At 35.3% G+C, this 18,271-nt stretch overlaps 1 protein-coding gene across 16 annotated transcripts in view; it reads right to left on the bottom strand.

Annotated features, from left to right (window-relative positions):
• RALGAPA1 (Ral GTPase activating protein catalytic subunit alpha 1) overlaps positions 1-18,271 on the bottom strand; it is a 214,175-nt gene that overhangs the window by 48,100 nt on the left and 147,804 nt on the right. For all 16 annotated transcript variants that reach the window (XM_086363567.1, XM_086363565.1, XM_086363574.1 and 13 more), the window contains 2 exons: positions 16,962-17,033; positions 5,176-5,299 (listed from right to left, as the gene is read on the bottom strand). In XM_086363567.1, coding sequence (XP_086219693.1) covers positions 5,176-5,299; positions 16,962-17,033 — 196 coding nt within the window. The remainder of the gene's footprint in view (positions 1-5,175; positions 5,300-16,961; positions 17,034-18,271) is intronic.

The following is an 18,271-nucleotide window of genomic DNA, read 5'->3' as shown; positions in this document are numbered from 1 at the left end:
ATTCTATACACTGGTAGATCTTCTTAAGTATCTGAGGATCTCTAATTAGCAGGAACTAATTAGCAAAGGAATCAACTGCTGAGCACTATGCATCTTTTGTTAGGCTGCTAGGTGTTAAACTGTAAAGTCTGTGGGGGAGGCACCGAGGGCAGAGGAAAAACCAAGCGGCAAAAATCAAGACTGGAAATGATCTGGGGAAAAGTTAAAAAAAAAAACCCAGTAATGTCATCTGATTAAATAATTAGTTTGGTGTGACATATTTATTCATCAAAACTAGTTTAATTATTAGTACCTATCATAGCCCAAGGACAAAAATACAAAAACGCACACTTCAAATGCATTTAAAAAAAACTTCAAATTAATCTTTGCAAAGACTTTTAAATCTCTTTTTCCCAATTATAAGTATGATATATTTAATATCAGGGTCATTTCACTGGATGATATCCCCTGGACTTGTTCAACACACAGACCAGTAACTTGTGCTCATTGTAAAAAACCAAAGAAATATTGTAAAGAAAAAACTAAAACTTAAACACTGCTTGTATCTCTCCATTCAGAGAAACAAGCTATGTATACGCTTGTAAAAAACAAAATATAAGTAAGTGCAAAGCAGAGACTTACAAAAGCAAATTTCTGCATATTTGAACTGAACATGTCTCTACTAGCAGTATATCCTATTAATGGCTGAATGTATAAATAACAAGTTAGCTGTCATGCTATTACCATAAGATTTCCTCATTTATAATGTCTTAAATTTATTTTTAACTAAGTAATACATTCATACAATTAAAAGTTCAAAAGACTTATCACCCAGCAATCCCACTGCTGGGCATACACACTGAGGAAACCAGAAGGGAAAGAGACACGTGTACCCCAATGTTCATCACAGCACTGTTTTTAATAGCCAGGACATGGAAGCAACCTAGATGTCCATCAGCAGATGAATGGATAAGAAAGCTGTGGTACATATACACAATGGAGTATTACTCAGCCATTAAAAAGAATACATTTGAATCAGTTCTAATGAGGTGGATGAAACTGGAGCCTATTATACAGAGTGAAGTAAGCCAGAAAGAAAAACACCGATACAGTATACTAACGATATATATGGAATTTAGAAAGATGGTAACGATAACCCTGTATGCGAGACAGCAAGAGAGACACAGATGTATAGAACAGTCTGTTGGACTCTGTGGGAGAGGGAGAGGGTGGGATGATTTGGGAGAATGGCATTGAAACATGTATAATATCATATAAGCAACGAATCGCCAGTCAAGGTTCGATGCAGGATACAGGATGCTTGGGGCTGGTGCACTGGGATGACCCAGAGGGATGGTATGGGGAGGGAGGTGGGAGAGGGGGTCGGGATGGGGAACACATGTACACCCGTGGCGGATTCATGTGGATGTATGGCAAAACCAATACAATATTGTAAAATAATTAGCCTCCAATTAAAATAAATAAATTTTTAAAAAAAGTTTAAAAGATACATCAGTATTTTTTCTTCTTCCCTATTTCTCATCTCTAGCTACTCAGTTTCACTCTAACAAATCAATTTCTTAAGTATGCTTCCAAAAATGTTCTCTATATACAATTAAATTTTAAAAGTATGTATGTGCGTGTGCACACACACACACAACATAGATATACAATGTTCTGCAACTTACTTTAATGCACTTAAAACTTCTTGAAAAATACTCCTTATTAGTAAGTAAAGAGACTCCTCATCTTTTTGTTTTTATGACTTCACAGAAGTCCTTTTTCTTGATATACAATAATTTAGTGCCCTACTTGAAGGATATTTAGACTTTCCCAATCTTTTGCTATTACAGTCAATGCTGCAATGGATAACACTGAACACATATCATGCTGCATTTGTGAAAGCAGATCTGTAGGACAGTCAAAAGTGGAAATGTAAGTCAAAGGACATGTGCATTTCTGATTTTGAAACCCACTAGCAAATTGGTCTCTGTAGATTGTACCAACAGTTGCATAAGTGTTTCTCTCATATGCTCTCAAATATATTATCAAACTGTATGACCTCTGCTGATAGGTTAAAAAATGATATTTTGAGTGTACCTTTTGTTGCTTTCTTTTAGAAAGTTATTTACTTTCAAGTCAATTTTCTGAGTACATAAAGGAGAAAGTCTTAAGTTTAGCGCTCCTTGCTATACAACAGTTCTGTAACATGTGCAGATCTCTAATTTTTAATTAAATGTTTTATCTGGAGATTAATTATAGATTCTACAAAGTTCTAAGAAATAATAGAAAGATATACCCTTTGCTGAGATTCCCCCAATGCAGAACCATATTATAACCAGGATACTGATACTCATATGATTGAGACAACATTTTCATCACCACAAGGATTCCCCGTGTTGCCCTGTTACACAACCCACACCCACTTCCCCCCTACCCCACCTCCTTCTTAATGCCTGGCAATCACTAACTTGTTCTTTACTACTAGAACTGTCATTTCAAGAATCGTATGTAAGTGGATTATGTGGCACGTAACTTTTCCAAGTGTTTGGAGAGTTTCCCATTATTTCTGTTAATGATTTCAAGTCTGAGCCTACTGTAGTTGGAGAACACACTGTGTGATTTCAACACCTTAAAATGTGCTGAAGTTTCTTTTAATGGTTCATACATGGTCTATCTTGGTATATGTTCCTTAGACACTGAAAATATGTTATGATATAGCTGGGTGGAGTGTTTTATATAAATGTTAATTAGGTCCTATTGGTTGTTGGTGGTGTTGAGACCCTCTATATACTTGCTGATTTTCTGTCTACTCTCTCAGTTGTTGAGAGAGGGGTAAAGTCTCCATTTATAATTGTGAATCTGCCTATTTCTTCTTTCGGTTCTATCAGCTCTGCTTCACACATTTTGCAGTTCTGTTGTCTGCTGCACACATGTTTAGGATTTTTAAGTCTTCTTAGTGGACTGACCCTTTTATCACTGTTATAGAATGTCCCTTATCTCTGATAATTTTCTCTGAAGCCTACCTTATCTAATATAAATTCAGTCACTCTGGCTTTAAGATTTGCACAATGTAATTTTTTCTGTCCATTTACTTTCTACCAGCCTATATTATTACACTCAAAGTGAGTTTCTTTTACAATGCATATAAGTGAGTCATGTTCTTTAATCCACTCAGCCAATTTTTTGGGAAAAAAAAACAAACATCTATTTATTTGGCTGCCTTGGGTCTCAGCTGAAGCACATGGGATCTTTCGGCATGCTGGGTCTTTCACTGCAGCATGCTAGCTCTTTGCTGTGGTTTGCAGGCTTCTCTCTCAAGCGGTGGTGTACAGGCTTTAGAGCATGTGGGCTCAGCAGCTGCAGCACATGCATGGGCTTAGCTGCCCTGCAATATATGGGATCCTAGTTCCCTGACCAGGGATCAAACCTGCTTCTCCTGCACTGGAAGGTGGATTCTAAACCACTGGAGCACCAGAAGTCCCAACTCTGCCAATTTTAATTGTTATATTTAGATCATTAATATTTCCTGTAATGACAGATAAGCTCACCATTTTATTTTTTTGTTCTCTGCACATTGCTGTTTTATTTTTCTATCTCCTACAGGTTACCTGAAACATATTTTAGAACTCTGATTTTAGTTATCATTTTGAGCGTATCTTCTGTTATATGTTTCTTACTGGTTTTTCTTGGTATTTATTATATTAAACATACCTTATTACAGTCTACCGATGTTGTCATTTTACCAGTTTGAGTGAAACACAGAAACCCTATGTCACTTTATGTCCTTTAACCCTTCCCTGTTTGTAATATAATTGCCATGAATATTTGCTTGGTGGTGGTGGTGTTTAGTTGCTAAGTTGTGTCTGACTCTTTTGCGACCCCCAAAGACTGTAGCCTGCAAAGCTCCTCTTCCATAGGATTTCCCTAGCAAGAATACTGGAGTGGGTTGCCATTTCCTTCTCCAGGGGATATTTCTAACCCAGAGATTGAACCCACGTCTCCTGATTTACAGGCGGATTCTTTTAACACTGAGCCACATGGGAAGTCCAATTTCCAGTATACTATAGTTATATATGTGTTCTTTACATATATTTCCCCTCACACCACAATTACTGAAGCCCAGGTGCCTAGAGCCCACAACAAGAGAAGCCACTGCAATGAGAAACCCATGCAACGCAATGTAGAGTAGTCCCTGCTAGACACAACTAGAGAAAGCCCACATATAGTAATGAAGACAGCACAACCAACAATGAATAAATTAAAAATAAAAATTCTAAAAGTGGGTTCCTCCATTTATATATATTTTAAATATGAATTAAAATTTTAAAATATGATGCATATATATGTATATTCATCAAATCTCAGAGCACAAATTTTGCTGATCCAATATATATAAAATGTCTGCTATTAATGACAAATCAATCAGCCACATCAAGTTCATTTTCTCTTAGAACATGTCTGCCTCACCATTTTACAATTTAAATAAACATACTAATTCAGATCTATTACAAACACCTCACTTCCCAGCTATAATTATTAACACAGACAAATTGGTTCAGGAACCTTGACATGAATTGGTTGCTAGCATGACATAGAGTGCAGCACCTTCCAATATTTCCTACTTTGTGATTGGAGATACTCTCTCTCAGGAACATGCCCTCTTGAATGAACTGTCTCTTTTTTGGGTACCAAACCTTAGAGGGCAATGTAGGCCTCAGGTGAGTGAGAGGTATACTTTAACAAAGATGAAGAACAGAAAATGAGAGGCAAGAGACTGGTAGAAGGGTTCTCACACATTAATTTTAGTTAAGTTGAGGATTAGAAACTTATCTCCTCATAACTAACCATGCCAACATGGTTAGTTAGAATCCTTGGGACAGTCCTAGAATATTTATATGTTCATTTTAAGATCACTAGTCTAATGGTCATAATTATGAGGAAAATCTGGATCTTTTAAGTCTATGAGTTTAGCACACTCTGACAATATATTATATGATAAAACAGTCAAAAGATTTCCTAAGTCCCAATTGCTGCTGTCTTTGTAGATGAGACATAAGGCAGAAACAATAACAAATCCATTGTTAAGTTGCTGAGTCTCCTAAAATAATGCTTCTAAAGTAAACTAAAAGGAAAAAGAAAACTGCTGCTTCCAAATAGAAATAAAATGATATTTATATAATTTAAAAACAATACCTCCCAACCAAGACCAGCTACAAAATCTTCATATGCTTGACTTCCTCCTGTATTGGTGAGAATGGAATGTTTGTCTTCTTGTCCTTCAGCAACATAAAATACTGCAATTTTGTGTGTCTCTCGGCTATAAAACAAAAAATTTCACCATTCATTTAATCATTCATTTATCCAATAATAAACTTCTAAATATGGAGCAATAAAAAAGATGAAAATGAATTAAACCTTATAATCTACAGAGAGTAGATTATAAGTAACTATAAATTACTTAGATTACTATAGTTACTTAAATTGTAAGTAACTATAAGTAAAAAATCCTGAAAGTTACAAAATTGTGATTTGAACAGAAGAAAAGCATGATTACTTTTGACTGAGAACTTAGACAGAAATTTAAAAGAGAAGGTAATATTAAGTTCGGTAAAGGTAACTAAGATTTGACAGATGAAGAAGAGAAGGTATCAGGAAAGACACATAGGTGTGAATACACAAAGCATCTGAGGAGCTGCCTGTTGTACAATGTAGCTGAATCCCAGAGTCAGAGGGACTGTGTTTTAGAACTAAAGCTAAGTAGGAGTAAAGAGATGAATAAGAAATGATCCATTTCTCCAAATTACTTGTAAGAAATTCATACATAAATACTATAAAACTTTATGAAATAACTGACAACTTCTGAGACATTTTAGTTTTAGTTCTCCCTAAAATTATAAATGCTCCTAGCAAACTTGTTGTATGAAATTTGGGTTTCCAAGATAACAATAAATGACTCAAGCAAACAACAACTACCAATGTACTTCTGATTCAAAGACACAAAGTAGAAAGTAAAAGAAATGGAAAAAGATGCTATGCAAACAGTAAGCAAAAGGGCTGATGTTGCTATATTAGACTTTTAAATAAAAATGTTATAGGTAGTTCAGAGAGAAGTCTTAGGGTGAGATGGGGGTTGGTTTGGGTACAAGGGATTATTTTTTCCATTCTGTGTATGTATGTCATTAATCTGACAAGTCTCCTTACTCCCCACTTGTCTGTCCCCATTCCCATATCTGAATGGTACAAGCAATAAAGACTAAAAAGCTATTAGAGCTAGTAAATGACTTCAGAAAGGATTTAGGATATAGTATCAACATACAAAAAACCAACTGTACTTTTATAAATTAACAATGAACAATCCAAAAACAAAGAAAGCCATTTCTTTTATAATAGCATCAAAAATACACAATAATAAAAATGCTTAACAAAAATATTTTATACTAACAAAAGTACAAAACTTAAATACTCTGAAAGCCACAAAATGTTGTTGAAGAAAAGTAAAGATCTTTAAAAAAATCCCATATTCATGGACTCAGAAACTTATTATAATATTTACCAAATTGATTATAAATTTAATACAATTTTTACCAAAATCCTAGCTTCCCTTTTTTTTGTAGAAGTTGATAAGCCAATTCTAAAATTCACAAGAAAATGCAAAAATTCCAAATAGTCAAAATAATCTTGAAAAAGAAGAATGAAGTCAGAGGACTCATAATTCCCAGCCTTTAAGCCTGCTACAAAACTATAGCAATCAATGGACCGTGGTACTATCATGGAAGTGAAAGTAGATTATTCCTGGCCAACTCTTTGTGACTCCCTGGACTGTAGCCTGCTAGGTGCCTCTGCCCTGGAATTCTCCAGGCAAGAATACTGGAGTAGGCAGCCATTCCTTTCTCCAGGGGATCTTCCCAACCCAAGGATCGAACCTGGGTCTCCTGCAATGCAGGCAGATTCTTTACTATCTGAGCCACCAGGGAAGCCCGTGGTATTACTATAGCAGAGACATATACATGTGGTCTTTCGTGACAGCATTTTTAGCACAGTGTTTGCAAAATTCATCTATGTTGCTCAGCATTTCTTCTTATCCCTGAATAATACTGCATTTGTAAATGTACATTTTGTTTATTCATTCATAAGTTGTTGGATATTTGCGTTAGTTTCACTTCTCAACTGTTATGAATAGTGCTGCTATAAAATATAAACATTTGTATCATTTTTTAATGGACAAAAAAGGCTTTCTGCAACAATACCAAGCCAATTCAATGGGAGAAAAAAATTAGTATTTTCAACAAATAGTCCTGAGGGAACTGGATATCTGAAATGCAAAAGAATAAAGTTGGAATCTTACCTCACAACATATACAAAAATTAAAAAGCATTACAGACCCTAAATACATGGTATAAAATGATAAAAATCTTATTAAAAAGTTCACAGAACTATAAAATGTCCATGTAAATAACGACATGAATGTTTATAGCAGGATTATTCATAACAGCCAAGAAGTGAAACTAACGCAAATGTCCATTAATTTATGAATGAATAAACAAAATGCAGTCTATTCACAAATGAATATTATTCAGGGGTAAGAAGAAATGAAGTGTTGACATATGCTGCAACATAGATGAATTCTGAGAACACAGTGCTAAAAAGCCCTCACAAAAGACCACATATGTTTGATTCCTATTATATTAAATATCCAGAATAGGCAAATCTATAGAGAAAGAAAGTAGATAAATGTCTACAGCTGGTGAGTAGGGGGCAGTGTTCAGGGGTAATGGAGAATGACTAGTAATGGGAACAATGTTTCTTTTTGAAGCAAATACTCTAAAATTGCTCTGAGAGCTGTCTATGAATATACTAAAAACATGTACACTTTCAGTGAACCTTATGGTATGTGAATTACATCTCAAGAAAGATGTTAAAGTTGGAAGTATGAAGTAAATTTAAGTTGGAAGTATGTGTAAATTCTGATCCTGGCAGAAAGGGGCCCTCTCAGTGTTCTCAATATTCCAGGTAAAGGGCTATCAGCTAGAACTCATAAATCACAATTAATAAAGTTGAGCAGAGTTATATAGAAATGTTCACCTATTACTAAGTCAAAAAGAGAAATACATGTGCCAAATAGGAAAATTTAGAAAATAAATCTTTAAAATGCAAAAGTAAAGGAGGAATCACTTTATATTATCTATGCTCTTTCTAAAATTTGTAAAAGTAGAGCTTGTTGTTTGGTCACCCAGTTGTGTCTGACTCTTTGCAACTCCATGGACTGCAGGCCTCTAATGTGAAGGAGACTTTACCTGCCCTTTAAAGTCAGATGTTAATTTTTCACCATTTCTTGTTTTTCTACTTACTACTTCTACTAAAATGCTTGGTACATATCAGATTGCCATTAAATTATTAGGTACCACAACAGTGAATGAAGTAAAAAATTTTAGAAAAAAATGAGTTTAGTGAACTTGTAGGCACAAATATTCTATAAGTCCAGTACTGGCAAAATATTATGAGCTTACTATTGGAAAATTAAAAGTGAAATATGCTAAGTTACAAGCACTCTTGATTCCTTATATATACATTGCAATAGAAAGAATGATAAAAATAATTGAGATTTGGAATTTAAAAATATGGTAGTTCAACCATGCAGAATAGGAATGAGTTAATCTAGTCAAAGAAAAGAGAGGATATATAAATGGTTGAAGAGATAAGACTATAAAGAAAGTATCTTTTCATTTTCTTTCTTCCTAATCCTGGAGACAAATAATCAGGTTTGTTTCCAGATTCTTGGCTTAAGAAGAAGCTCAAAGTTGTCTTACTATCTATCGCATAATTATAATGAAGTTTTACTTGAACCCATTATGTCAGAAGAAGAAAGGGAACTGGTTTCATTATTTAATTCTTATAAAAAAGCAAAATAAATGTCATGTGTTCATTTGGCATATAATATCAAAAAGAGAATATATGCTGTCTCAGTGAAGATGTCCTCCATACACTCCAGCTATATAGGAGAATGGAAGTAGTTTAGCAGCAGCCAAGAAACAGAAAGGCATAAGGTAATGTAAAGTAACCATGAATAGCCGAGATTGGCTGGTATGGTCTGAGTTCTAAAGAATCTGATCAGGCACTGGGAAGTCACTAAGGAAAAAAATAAAAATTTTATTTTAAAACAAAGTAATTTTAACATGACTTTTGAAGCCAGGGGAAAAGAACATTTAAAGAGAGAACAGACACATGGTAGAAAAAAAAAGAGAGAGAGAGAACAGACGACAGTATTGAATTTTTAGGGGATATAATAGTCATGAGGTTGTTAGGGCAGAAACTATTCTGCATTATATTGTAATGGGGTATGTGCCCTCAGTCGCTTCATTTGTGTCTGACTCTTTTGCGACCACATGGACTATAGCCCATCAGGCTCCTCTGTCCATGGGATTCTCCAGGCAAGAATACTGGAGTGGGCTGACATGCCCTCCTCCAGGTGATCATCCCACCCACAACTCTTGTGTCTCCTGCATTGAAGGTGGATTCTTAACTGCTGAGCCCGAATGGTGTACATGTGTCACTATACATTTGTTAAATTTCATTATCCCATACAATACACAATGCCAAGAGTGAACTCTAACATAAAATTCAGTTAATATAGCAGTAACTATGTGTTACCCACAATCAAAGAAAACTAACTAATCTAATCACATGGACCACAGCCTTGTCTAACTCAATGAAACTAAGCCATGCCATGTAGGGCGACCCATGGGTCATGGTGGAGAGTTCTGACAAAATGTGGAGAAGGGAATGGCATACCACTTCAGTATTCTCGCCTTGAGAAACCCCATGAACAGTATGAAAAGGCAAAGAGAGAGAGGACATTGAAAGATGAACTCCACAAGTCAGCAGGTGCCCAATATGCTACTGGAGATCAGTGGAGAAATAACTCCAGAAAGAATGAAGGGATGGAGCCAAAGCAAAAACAACACTCAGTTGTGGATGTGACTGGTGATAGAAGCAAGGTCCAATGCTATAAAGAGAAATATTGCATAAGAACCTGGAATGTTGGTCCATGAATCAAGGCAAATTGGAAGCAGTCAAACAGGAGATGGCAAGAGTGAACATAGACATTTTAGGAATCAGCGAACGAAAATGGACTGGAATGGGTGAATTTAACTCATATGACCATAATATCTACTACTGTGAGCAAGAAACCCTTTAGAAGAAATGGAGCAGCCATCACAGTCAACAAGAGAGTCCAAAATGCAGTACTTGGATGCAATCTCAAAAACAACAGAATGATATCTGTTCGTTTCCAAGGCAAACCATTCAATATCAAGGTAATCCAAGACTGTGCCCTGACCAGTAACACTGAAGAAGCTGAAGTTGAACGGGTCTATGAAGACCTACAAGACCTTTTAGAACTAACACCCAAAGATGATGTTCTTTTCATTACAGGGGACTGGAATGCAAAAGTAGGAAGTCAAGAAACACCTGCAGTAACAGGCCAATTTGGCCTTGGGAGTACAGAATGAAGCAGGGCAAAGGTTAATAGAGTTTTGCCAAGAGAACACACTGGTCATAGCAAACACCCTCTTCCAACAACACAAGGGAAGACTCTACACATGGACATCACCAGATGGTCAACACGAAAATCAGATTGATTATATTCTTTGCAGCCAAAGATGGAGAAGCTCTATACAGTCAGCAAAAACAAGACCAGGAACTGACTGTGGCTCAGATCATGAACTCCTTATTGCCAAATTCAGACTTAAACTGAAGAAAGGAGGGAAAACCCAGTAGACCATTCAGGTATGACCTAAATTAAATCCCTTACAATTTATACTGTGGAAGTGAGAAATAGATTTAAGGGACTAGATCTGATAGACAGAGTGCTTGATGAACTATAGATGGAGGTTTGTGACACTGTACAGGAGACGGGGATCAAGACCATCCCCAAGAAAAAGAAATGCAAAAAAGCAAAATGGCTGGTTGAAGAGGCCTTACAAATAGCTGTGAAAAGAAGAGAAGTGAAAAGCAAAGGAGAAAAGGAAAGATATACCTATCTGAATGCACAAAGAATAGCTAGGAAAGATAAAGCCTTCCTCCGTGATCAGGTCAAAGACATAGAGGAAAACAATAGAATGGGAAAGACTAGAGATCTCTTCAGGAAAATTAGAGATACTAAGGGAACATTTTATGCAAAGATGGGCTGAGTAAAGGACAGGAATGGTATGGACCTGACAGAAGCAGAAGATATTAAGAAGAGGTGGCAAGAATACACAGAAGAACTGTACAAAAAAGATCTTCACAACCAAGATAATCATGATGGTGTGATCACTCACCTAGAGCCAGACATCCTGGAATGGGAAGTCAAGTGGGCCTTAGGAAGCATCACTACAAACAAAGCTAGTGGAGGTGATGGAATTCCAGTTGAGCTATTTCACATCCTGAAAGATGATGTTGTAAAAGTGCTGCACTCAATATGTCAGCAAATTTGGAAAACTCAGCAGTAGCCACAGGACAGGAAAAGGTCAGTTTTCATTCCAATACCAAAGAAAGGCAATCCCAATGAATGCTCAGAGTACCACACAATTGCACTCATCTCACACACTAGTAAAGTAATGCTCAAAATTCTCCAAGACAGGCTTCAGCAATACATGGACCGTGAACTTCCAGATGTTCAAGCTGGTTTTAGAAAAGGCAGAGGAACCAGAGATCAAATTGCCAACACCTGCTGGATCATCAAAAAAAGAAAAGAGTTCCAGAAAAACATCTACTTCTGCTTTATTGACTATGCCAAAGCCTCTAACTGTGTGGACCACAATAAACTGTGGAAAATTCTGAGAGAGATGGGGATACCAGACCACCTGATCTGCCTGAAAAATATGTATGCAGGTCAGGAAGCAACAGTTAGAACTGGACACGGAACAACAGACGGGTTCCAAATAGGAAAAGGAGTACGTCAAGGCTGTATATTGTCATCCTGCTTATTTAACTTATATGCAGAGTACATCAGGAGAAACACTGGGCTGGAATAAGCACAAGCTGGAATCAAGATTGCTGGGAGAAATATCAATAACCTCAGATATGCAGATGATACCACCCTTATGGCAGAAAGCGAAGAACTAAAGAGCCTCTTGATGAAAGTGAAAGAGGAGAGTGAAAAAGTTGGCTTAAAGCTCAACATTCAGAAAACTAAGTTCATGGCATCTGGTCCCATCACTTCATGGCAAATAGATGGGGAAACAGTGTCAGACTTTATTTTGGGGGGCTCCAAAATCACTGCAGATGGTGACTGCAGCCATGAAATTAAAAGACGCTTATTCCTTGGAAGGAAAGTTATGACCAACCTAGACAGCATATTAAAAAGCAGAGACATTACTTTGCCAACAAAGGTCCATCTAGTCAGGGTTAAGGTTTTTCCAGTAGTCATGTATGGATGTGAGAGTTAGACTATAAAGAAAGCTGAGTGCTGAAGAGTTGATGCTTTTGAACTGTGGTGTTGGAGAAGACTCTTGAGAGTCCCTTGGACTACAAGGAGATCCAGTCCATCCTAAAGGAGATCAGTCCTGAGCGTTCTTGGAAGGACTGATGTTGAAGCTGAAACTCCAATACTTTGGTCACCTGATGCGAAGAACTGACTCATCTGAAAAGACCTTGATGCTGGGAAAGATTAAAGGTGGGAGGAGAAGGGGACGACAGAGGATGTGATGGTTGGGTGGCATAACTGACTCAATGGGCCTGAGTTTGCATGAATTCTGGGAGTTGGTGATGGAAAGGGAGGCCTGGCGTGCTGTGGTTCATGGGGTTGCAAAGAGTCAGACATGACTGAGCGACTGAACTGAACTGAATATTCATTTTATGAATCTGGCTGTAACATTAATTTTAAAAATATGAGAACACACAAAAATTAAACTAAAATATTCTAACAGATGAACCATGCCCTAATTAAATATGAAATTGTAGTAAATTTAACCCAGCAAGAAGTCATAGGACCTAGGAAGGTTTATCCCAAGAATTCAATAATTATTTAATATAAACAATCTAATTAATATGTATCGAATAGGTAAGAAAGCAAAGGCTGAATGCAAAATAAATAAAAACATATGAAAACTTAAATTGATGCTGAAAAGTATTCCCACAACATTTAACACCTGTTCATTATGAAATTTCATAGGAAACAAGCTACTTTTTCAGCATGATAAAAATAATCTATTTCAAACTAATAACCAATATTTTACTTAAGGATTAAATAGAAGAATAATTTCTATTAAAAGTAGAAAAGACAGGGATGACCAGTCTTCCTATAGCTATTTAAAACTGTAGTGAAAGTTTCAGTCAGTGCAATAAGACATGATGATATAAGCAAAAGAAAGCATAACCTTTTTTTTGTCATTACTTTTTGAAAGGACGTGATTTGCAGAAAATGATTACACACCCTAACAAATCCTAAGAGTGAAACAACTATAAAATGTTTAAAATCAATAAGAGTCATCCCAGGGTGCACTGGGATGACCAAGAGGGATGGAATGGGGAGGGTGGTGGGAGGGGGGTTCAGGATGGGGAATACATGTACACCTCTGGCAGATTCATGTCAATGTATGGCAAAACCACTACAATACTGAGAAGTAATTAGCCTCCAATTACAATAAATAAATTTATATTAAAATAAATAAATTCCTGATTTGGTAATGGCAAAAAATAAAATCAAATCAATAAGAGAATTCATTAAGGTATTTGGATAGAAAAAGAGTGAGGGGAAAGATTCTACTCAGAATATGCAACACAAAAGTAAAATATATCCCTAAGAGTAATGTCCAGGTCTCAGAACAAATAAAAAAACACTCTATGATTATGAATGGGAAAGTGAAAGTGAAGTTGCTCAGTCGTGTCCGACTCTTTGCGACCCCATGGACTGTAGCCTACCAGGCTTCTCAGTCCATGGCATTTTCCAGGAAAGAGTAATGGAGTGGGTTGTCATTTCCTTCTCCAGGGGATCTTCCCGACCCAGGGATCGAACCCAGGTCTCCCGCATTGTAGGCAGACGCTTTACTCTCTGAGCCAGAATGGGAAGAATGATGATAATAAGGGTATTTCCTCTTTCCACAGGAAAGTTTTATTGCAAATCCAATCAAAATATCAATGGGATTTTTCCCCCCTGGAAAATAACATCATAATTCTAACAAAACTCTGGAAGAAAAAACAGGTAAGAACATCTACAAAAAGAAGAATGTGTTTGGATGAAATGAGGAAGAAGACTGATCCTATCAAATACTAAATTATAGAGCTGTAATAAACAGTAACATCTCCAGAAAATTGACAAATTAATAGCAATAAACAGATAGCTTTAAAACAGCTTAATATTTGATAAAGATGATATCAAGTCAATGGGAAACATATGGTCTTTAACAAATTCTATAACAAATTATAGAAATAGACTATTTTCCAACATTCAATGTGGTTCCATTTCTCATTCCATAAATCAAAATACATTCCAGATGGGATAAAAAATTAATATAAATATTTAGAAACCTAGAAGGAAACATAACTATTAAGACAGATTTTAAGACAGAACTCTCTAAGCACAAATACAGAAATTAAAAAGAAGATTGAGAGATAATAATTACTACATAAAAATGAAAAACCTGTATGTTAAGCAACCTAAAGATGTTGAAAACTGAATTAGAAGAACTCCCACAATAAACACAAAAATTAATCCTTACGACATATACACATGTAAAAGAGCTCTTATAATTAATAAAATTCCTAAAGAGGAATTTGGAAACATCAAAAATTTTTTAGAAATATATGAAAAATATTAAGTTTACTAGTATTTAAAAACTATACGTTAATAAGATACCATGATCTGCCCCTCAAATTATAAAAATTAAGAAAATGTGATTAATATCTCGTGCTGAATAGGCTGCAGTTACACAATGTTGGTGGGATTAGAAATCAGTACTTACTGGAAAGCAATTTTATAATATATATGGCCTGAAATAAGTTCTTTTGCTTGACCTAAGAATTCTATTTCTAGGAATCTACCATAGGGGAAGAAATAAAAACTCATGTCAAAAATTCATATAACTTGGTGCCATAAAAATATATTTAAGAATATCAAAATGGTTGAAAAAAATACTTACAATATAGTTTTTTTAAAGACATAACTTACTACATATTACTATGACTCCAATTTTGTAAAACAAAAATGATAAATATGTCTATCAAAAAGATAGACTAAAATACATAAAGAAATGTTAACAATAGTTTTATGAATAACAATAGTGTTATTTTTCTATTTTCTGTAATAGCCAAAGAAATCATACATTATTTTAAATAATTATTATGAGGAATGCTAAAAACAAGGAAAAACAAGAATGACTGGAAATGAATAAAAACTATATTTTTTTATAAATCTGGTAGTAAAAACATGAAAGGGATGTACTATAGCTTGAAAGGATAAAAACTGAGGAAAGTTTTGTTTTAAACATATAACAAACAAACTTAGAGCAAGAGAAGTAGAAATACAAGATAAAGAAGGAATAACTTTCTGAAGATCCTAGAGCAGACTAAGAAGGTAGGAAGCAGAAGCATAGAAAGAAAAAAAGTGCTTTTCTGACAAAGAAAACGAGCAAGAGAAGATGGCTCAATACAGAGAAATTTAAAAAAAGAAGATGTAAGGTATGTGTGTTTGATGTTGGAATGGTCTGAATCATCTTTGCATTCCTACAGAATAGTGATGGCAGGGTGAATGGCTTGTTACACACTAGCTTCTCAATGGTCAGAATACAGAGTGACTTGATTATACTGACAGCTTGAGGAACAAAGAAATGGTTTATAATAATTAGTTTAAGAAGTAAAGTATTATAAAAGTGAACAAGGGATAAAAAATATGCCAAATAACAGAGATAGCATTGTCGAAGTAAAGATGCATGAATCTACAGTAACTTCCTGTATCATGTTGGTCTGATAATTTTCTCTAGTAATGTACTGCTGCCTAGGAGTAGAGAAAGGGGATGTTAAGAATGATTCTGATTAAAGAACTAGTTATAGAAATATATATCTATATCTATAAACTTAACAGTTTTGAAGTTGTAAGAGAAGGCGTTTTAAAAATGGTTAACAATATGTGAATCTGCTTGACAGGCAGGCAAGTGGAATCAGTGGTGGGTGGGTAAACTGGGAGAACATGAAAAGCAAAAACTGTAGACACAGAAGTATAAAACACCACTCAAGTAAGATGCTGAGACAGTGAAGAAATGTGAATGTTAAGGATGTGGATTTCAAATTTCAGAAATATAAGCATTCTTAATAATGGTAACATCCAAAGTGTTGCTTTACTAATGTTTTTCTAGTTATACTGCCAAAAAGCACCTATTCATAAATTTTATTTTTATGAACCTAAAAAGGAAAGTAGTACATATATGTAAGTTGACCATATGGGAATTTCAGTTAAGTAATATTTTGTAGTTTCTAGTATGAATTTCCCAGGAAATCTCATCCAGATACACCAGGAATCTAGAGATTATTAAAATAGTGATATAACAAGGTTTTCACACCAAAAGCCATATAAAAATGGGTATGTATCCTAGGTCTTAAAAAGAAATCAGGTTTATAGCAATATAACAAACTATCTCCATCTTCTTCATTAATATTTTTGTAGCTACTAGCTTATACACATACACCAGTCATTTCACTTTGGCCTCTTATCATCAAAAGGGAATATCTAAGTATGGGGAAACTAAAGGACATTTTATAGGTTCAATCAGATTTATTCAACTCAAAAGATGATTCTGAAGTATATAAAAAGATACAAATAATCCAAAGATACCAAACATTTAAATGTAGCTGTACATTTTTTTAAATGCTTATTATTTCTAAGATATGTATAAGTGAAAAAAGTTTGTGTTCAGAAATTTATAATTCAATACATTATTATTCACATTATGAATAGAAACAGCTGAGGCGCTATATATAGACTTGAAAATTTCTCAACGACTTACCACTGTCTTGAGTCCAAGTTCCTAAGTTCTCTAAGTAGTTTTTCATTTTTCTTCAGGAGATGAAAACTCCTCCTAAATAGAGAGATTTATAAACATTTTCATCATCTTTGCAGTGAATGACATGACAGTTCTGGAAATACTTTCCACTCTACTCATACAATTCTTACACTTTTCTTGCCTTTTCATACTTCTAACACACAGGAGAAAAGACCCTAAAAAAATGTAAAGAATGTATGTCATTATTTCTACTGAGTCCCTCATACATTTCTGCTTGTGGATCATCATCTCTTGACCATGTAATTGTCTCCCTGCAGATGCTGTGAGTTTCCCAAACTCATATTCAGAAAAATGGATAAAAGCACTTTGTAGGTTCCTTCTCAAGAGTTTCATAAAAATGTGTGAGAAAGTTGTCCTTCATGAGAAATATTTCACAAAATCTAACTCTTTACCAGATAGGGATGTGTAATCCAGATGGAATTTCTTTCTTGTTTTACATTATATGTATTTTTTACATTACAAAGCAGTGTGTAAATTTTACCAAATACATAAAATAGGTGCTGAATATGTATAAATTACATTCATGAAAGTAAAATAGAGCTTCCCTTTTTTTCCTCAAGAAACAATACATGGGCCATTGCACAGCAAAAGAGAGTAGCTGCTGCTGCTGCTGCTAAGTTGCTTCAGTCGTGTCCGACTCTGTGCGACCCCACAGACAGCAGCTCACCAGGCTCCCCCGTCCCTGGGATTCTCCAGGCAAGAACACTGGAGTGGGTTGCCATTTCCTTCTCCAATGCATGAAAGTGAAAAGTGAAAGTGAAGTCACCCAGTCATATCTGACTCTTAGCGACCCCATGGACTTCAGCCTACCAGGCTCCTCTGTCCATGGGATTTTTCAGGCAAGAGCACTGGAGTGGGGTGCCATTGCCTTCTCCGAAAAGAGAGTAGAAGAAATTTAAATTAGTAGCAATTACCTGTACTGGACATACCAAATTGTGTTCCTGATATAATCCTGCTTTCCCATAAGGCAGAGGATATACTCTTTTAATAAATGGAAGTATTTAAACCAAATTAGATTATAAACACTAGGTAAGAAAGCAGAATTCCAATTCAGTGCTTCACATACGTTTGAATTACTTTAAGATTTATTCATCCAGTTATATCTGAGCTGCCCTACTATAAATTGAACAAAAACAATATATTATACATATAAAAACATTTCTTCACTTCCCTACAGCTTTTAGTATCAGAGAAATTTAAAAAATAAATGTATGCTAATAATGCTTATACTTGTACAGTTTACAGTTACAGCT

The sequence above is a fragment of the Bos grunniens genome, chromosome 21, assembly GCF_055505025.1.
Source record: "Bos grunniens cultivar Pamir isolate PY7600 chromosome 21, Bosgru_T2T1.0, whole genome shotgun sequence".
In the NCBI taxonomy this organism is placed as follows: domain Eukaryota; kingdom Metazoa; phylum Chordata; class Mammalia; order Artiodactyla; family Bovidae; genus Bos; species Bos grunniens.
This window is presented reverse-complemented; position numbering and strand designations above follow the sequence as displayed.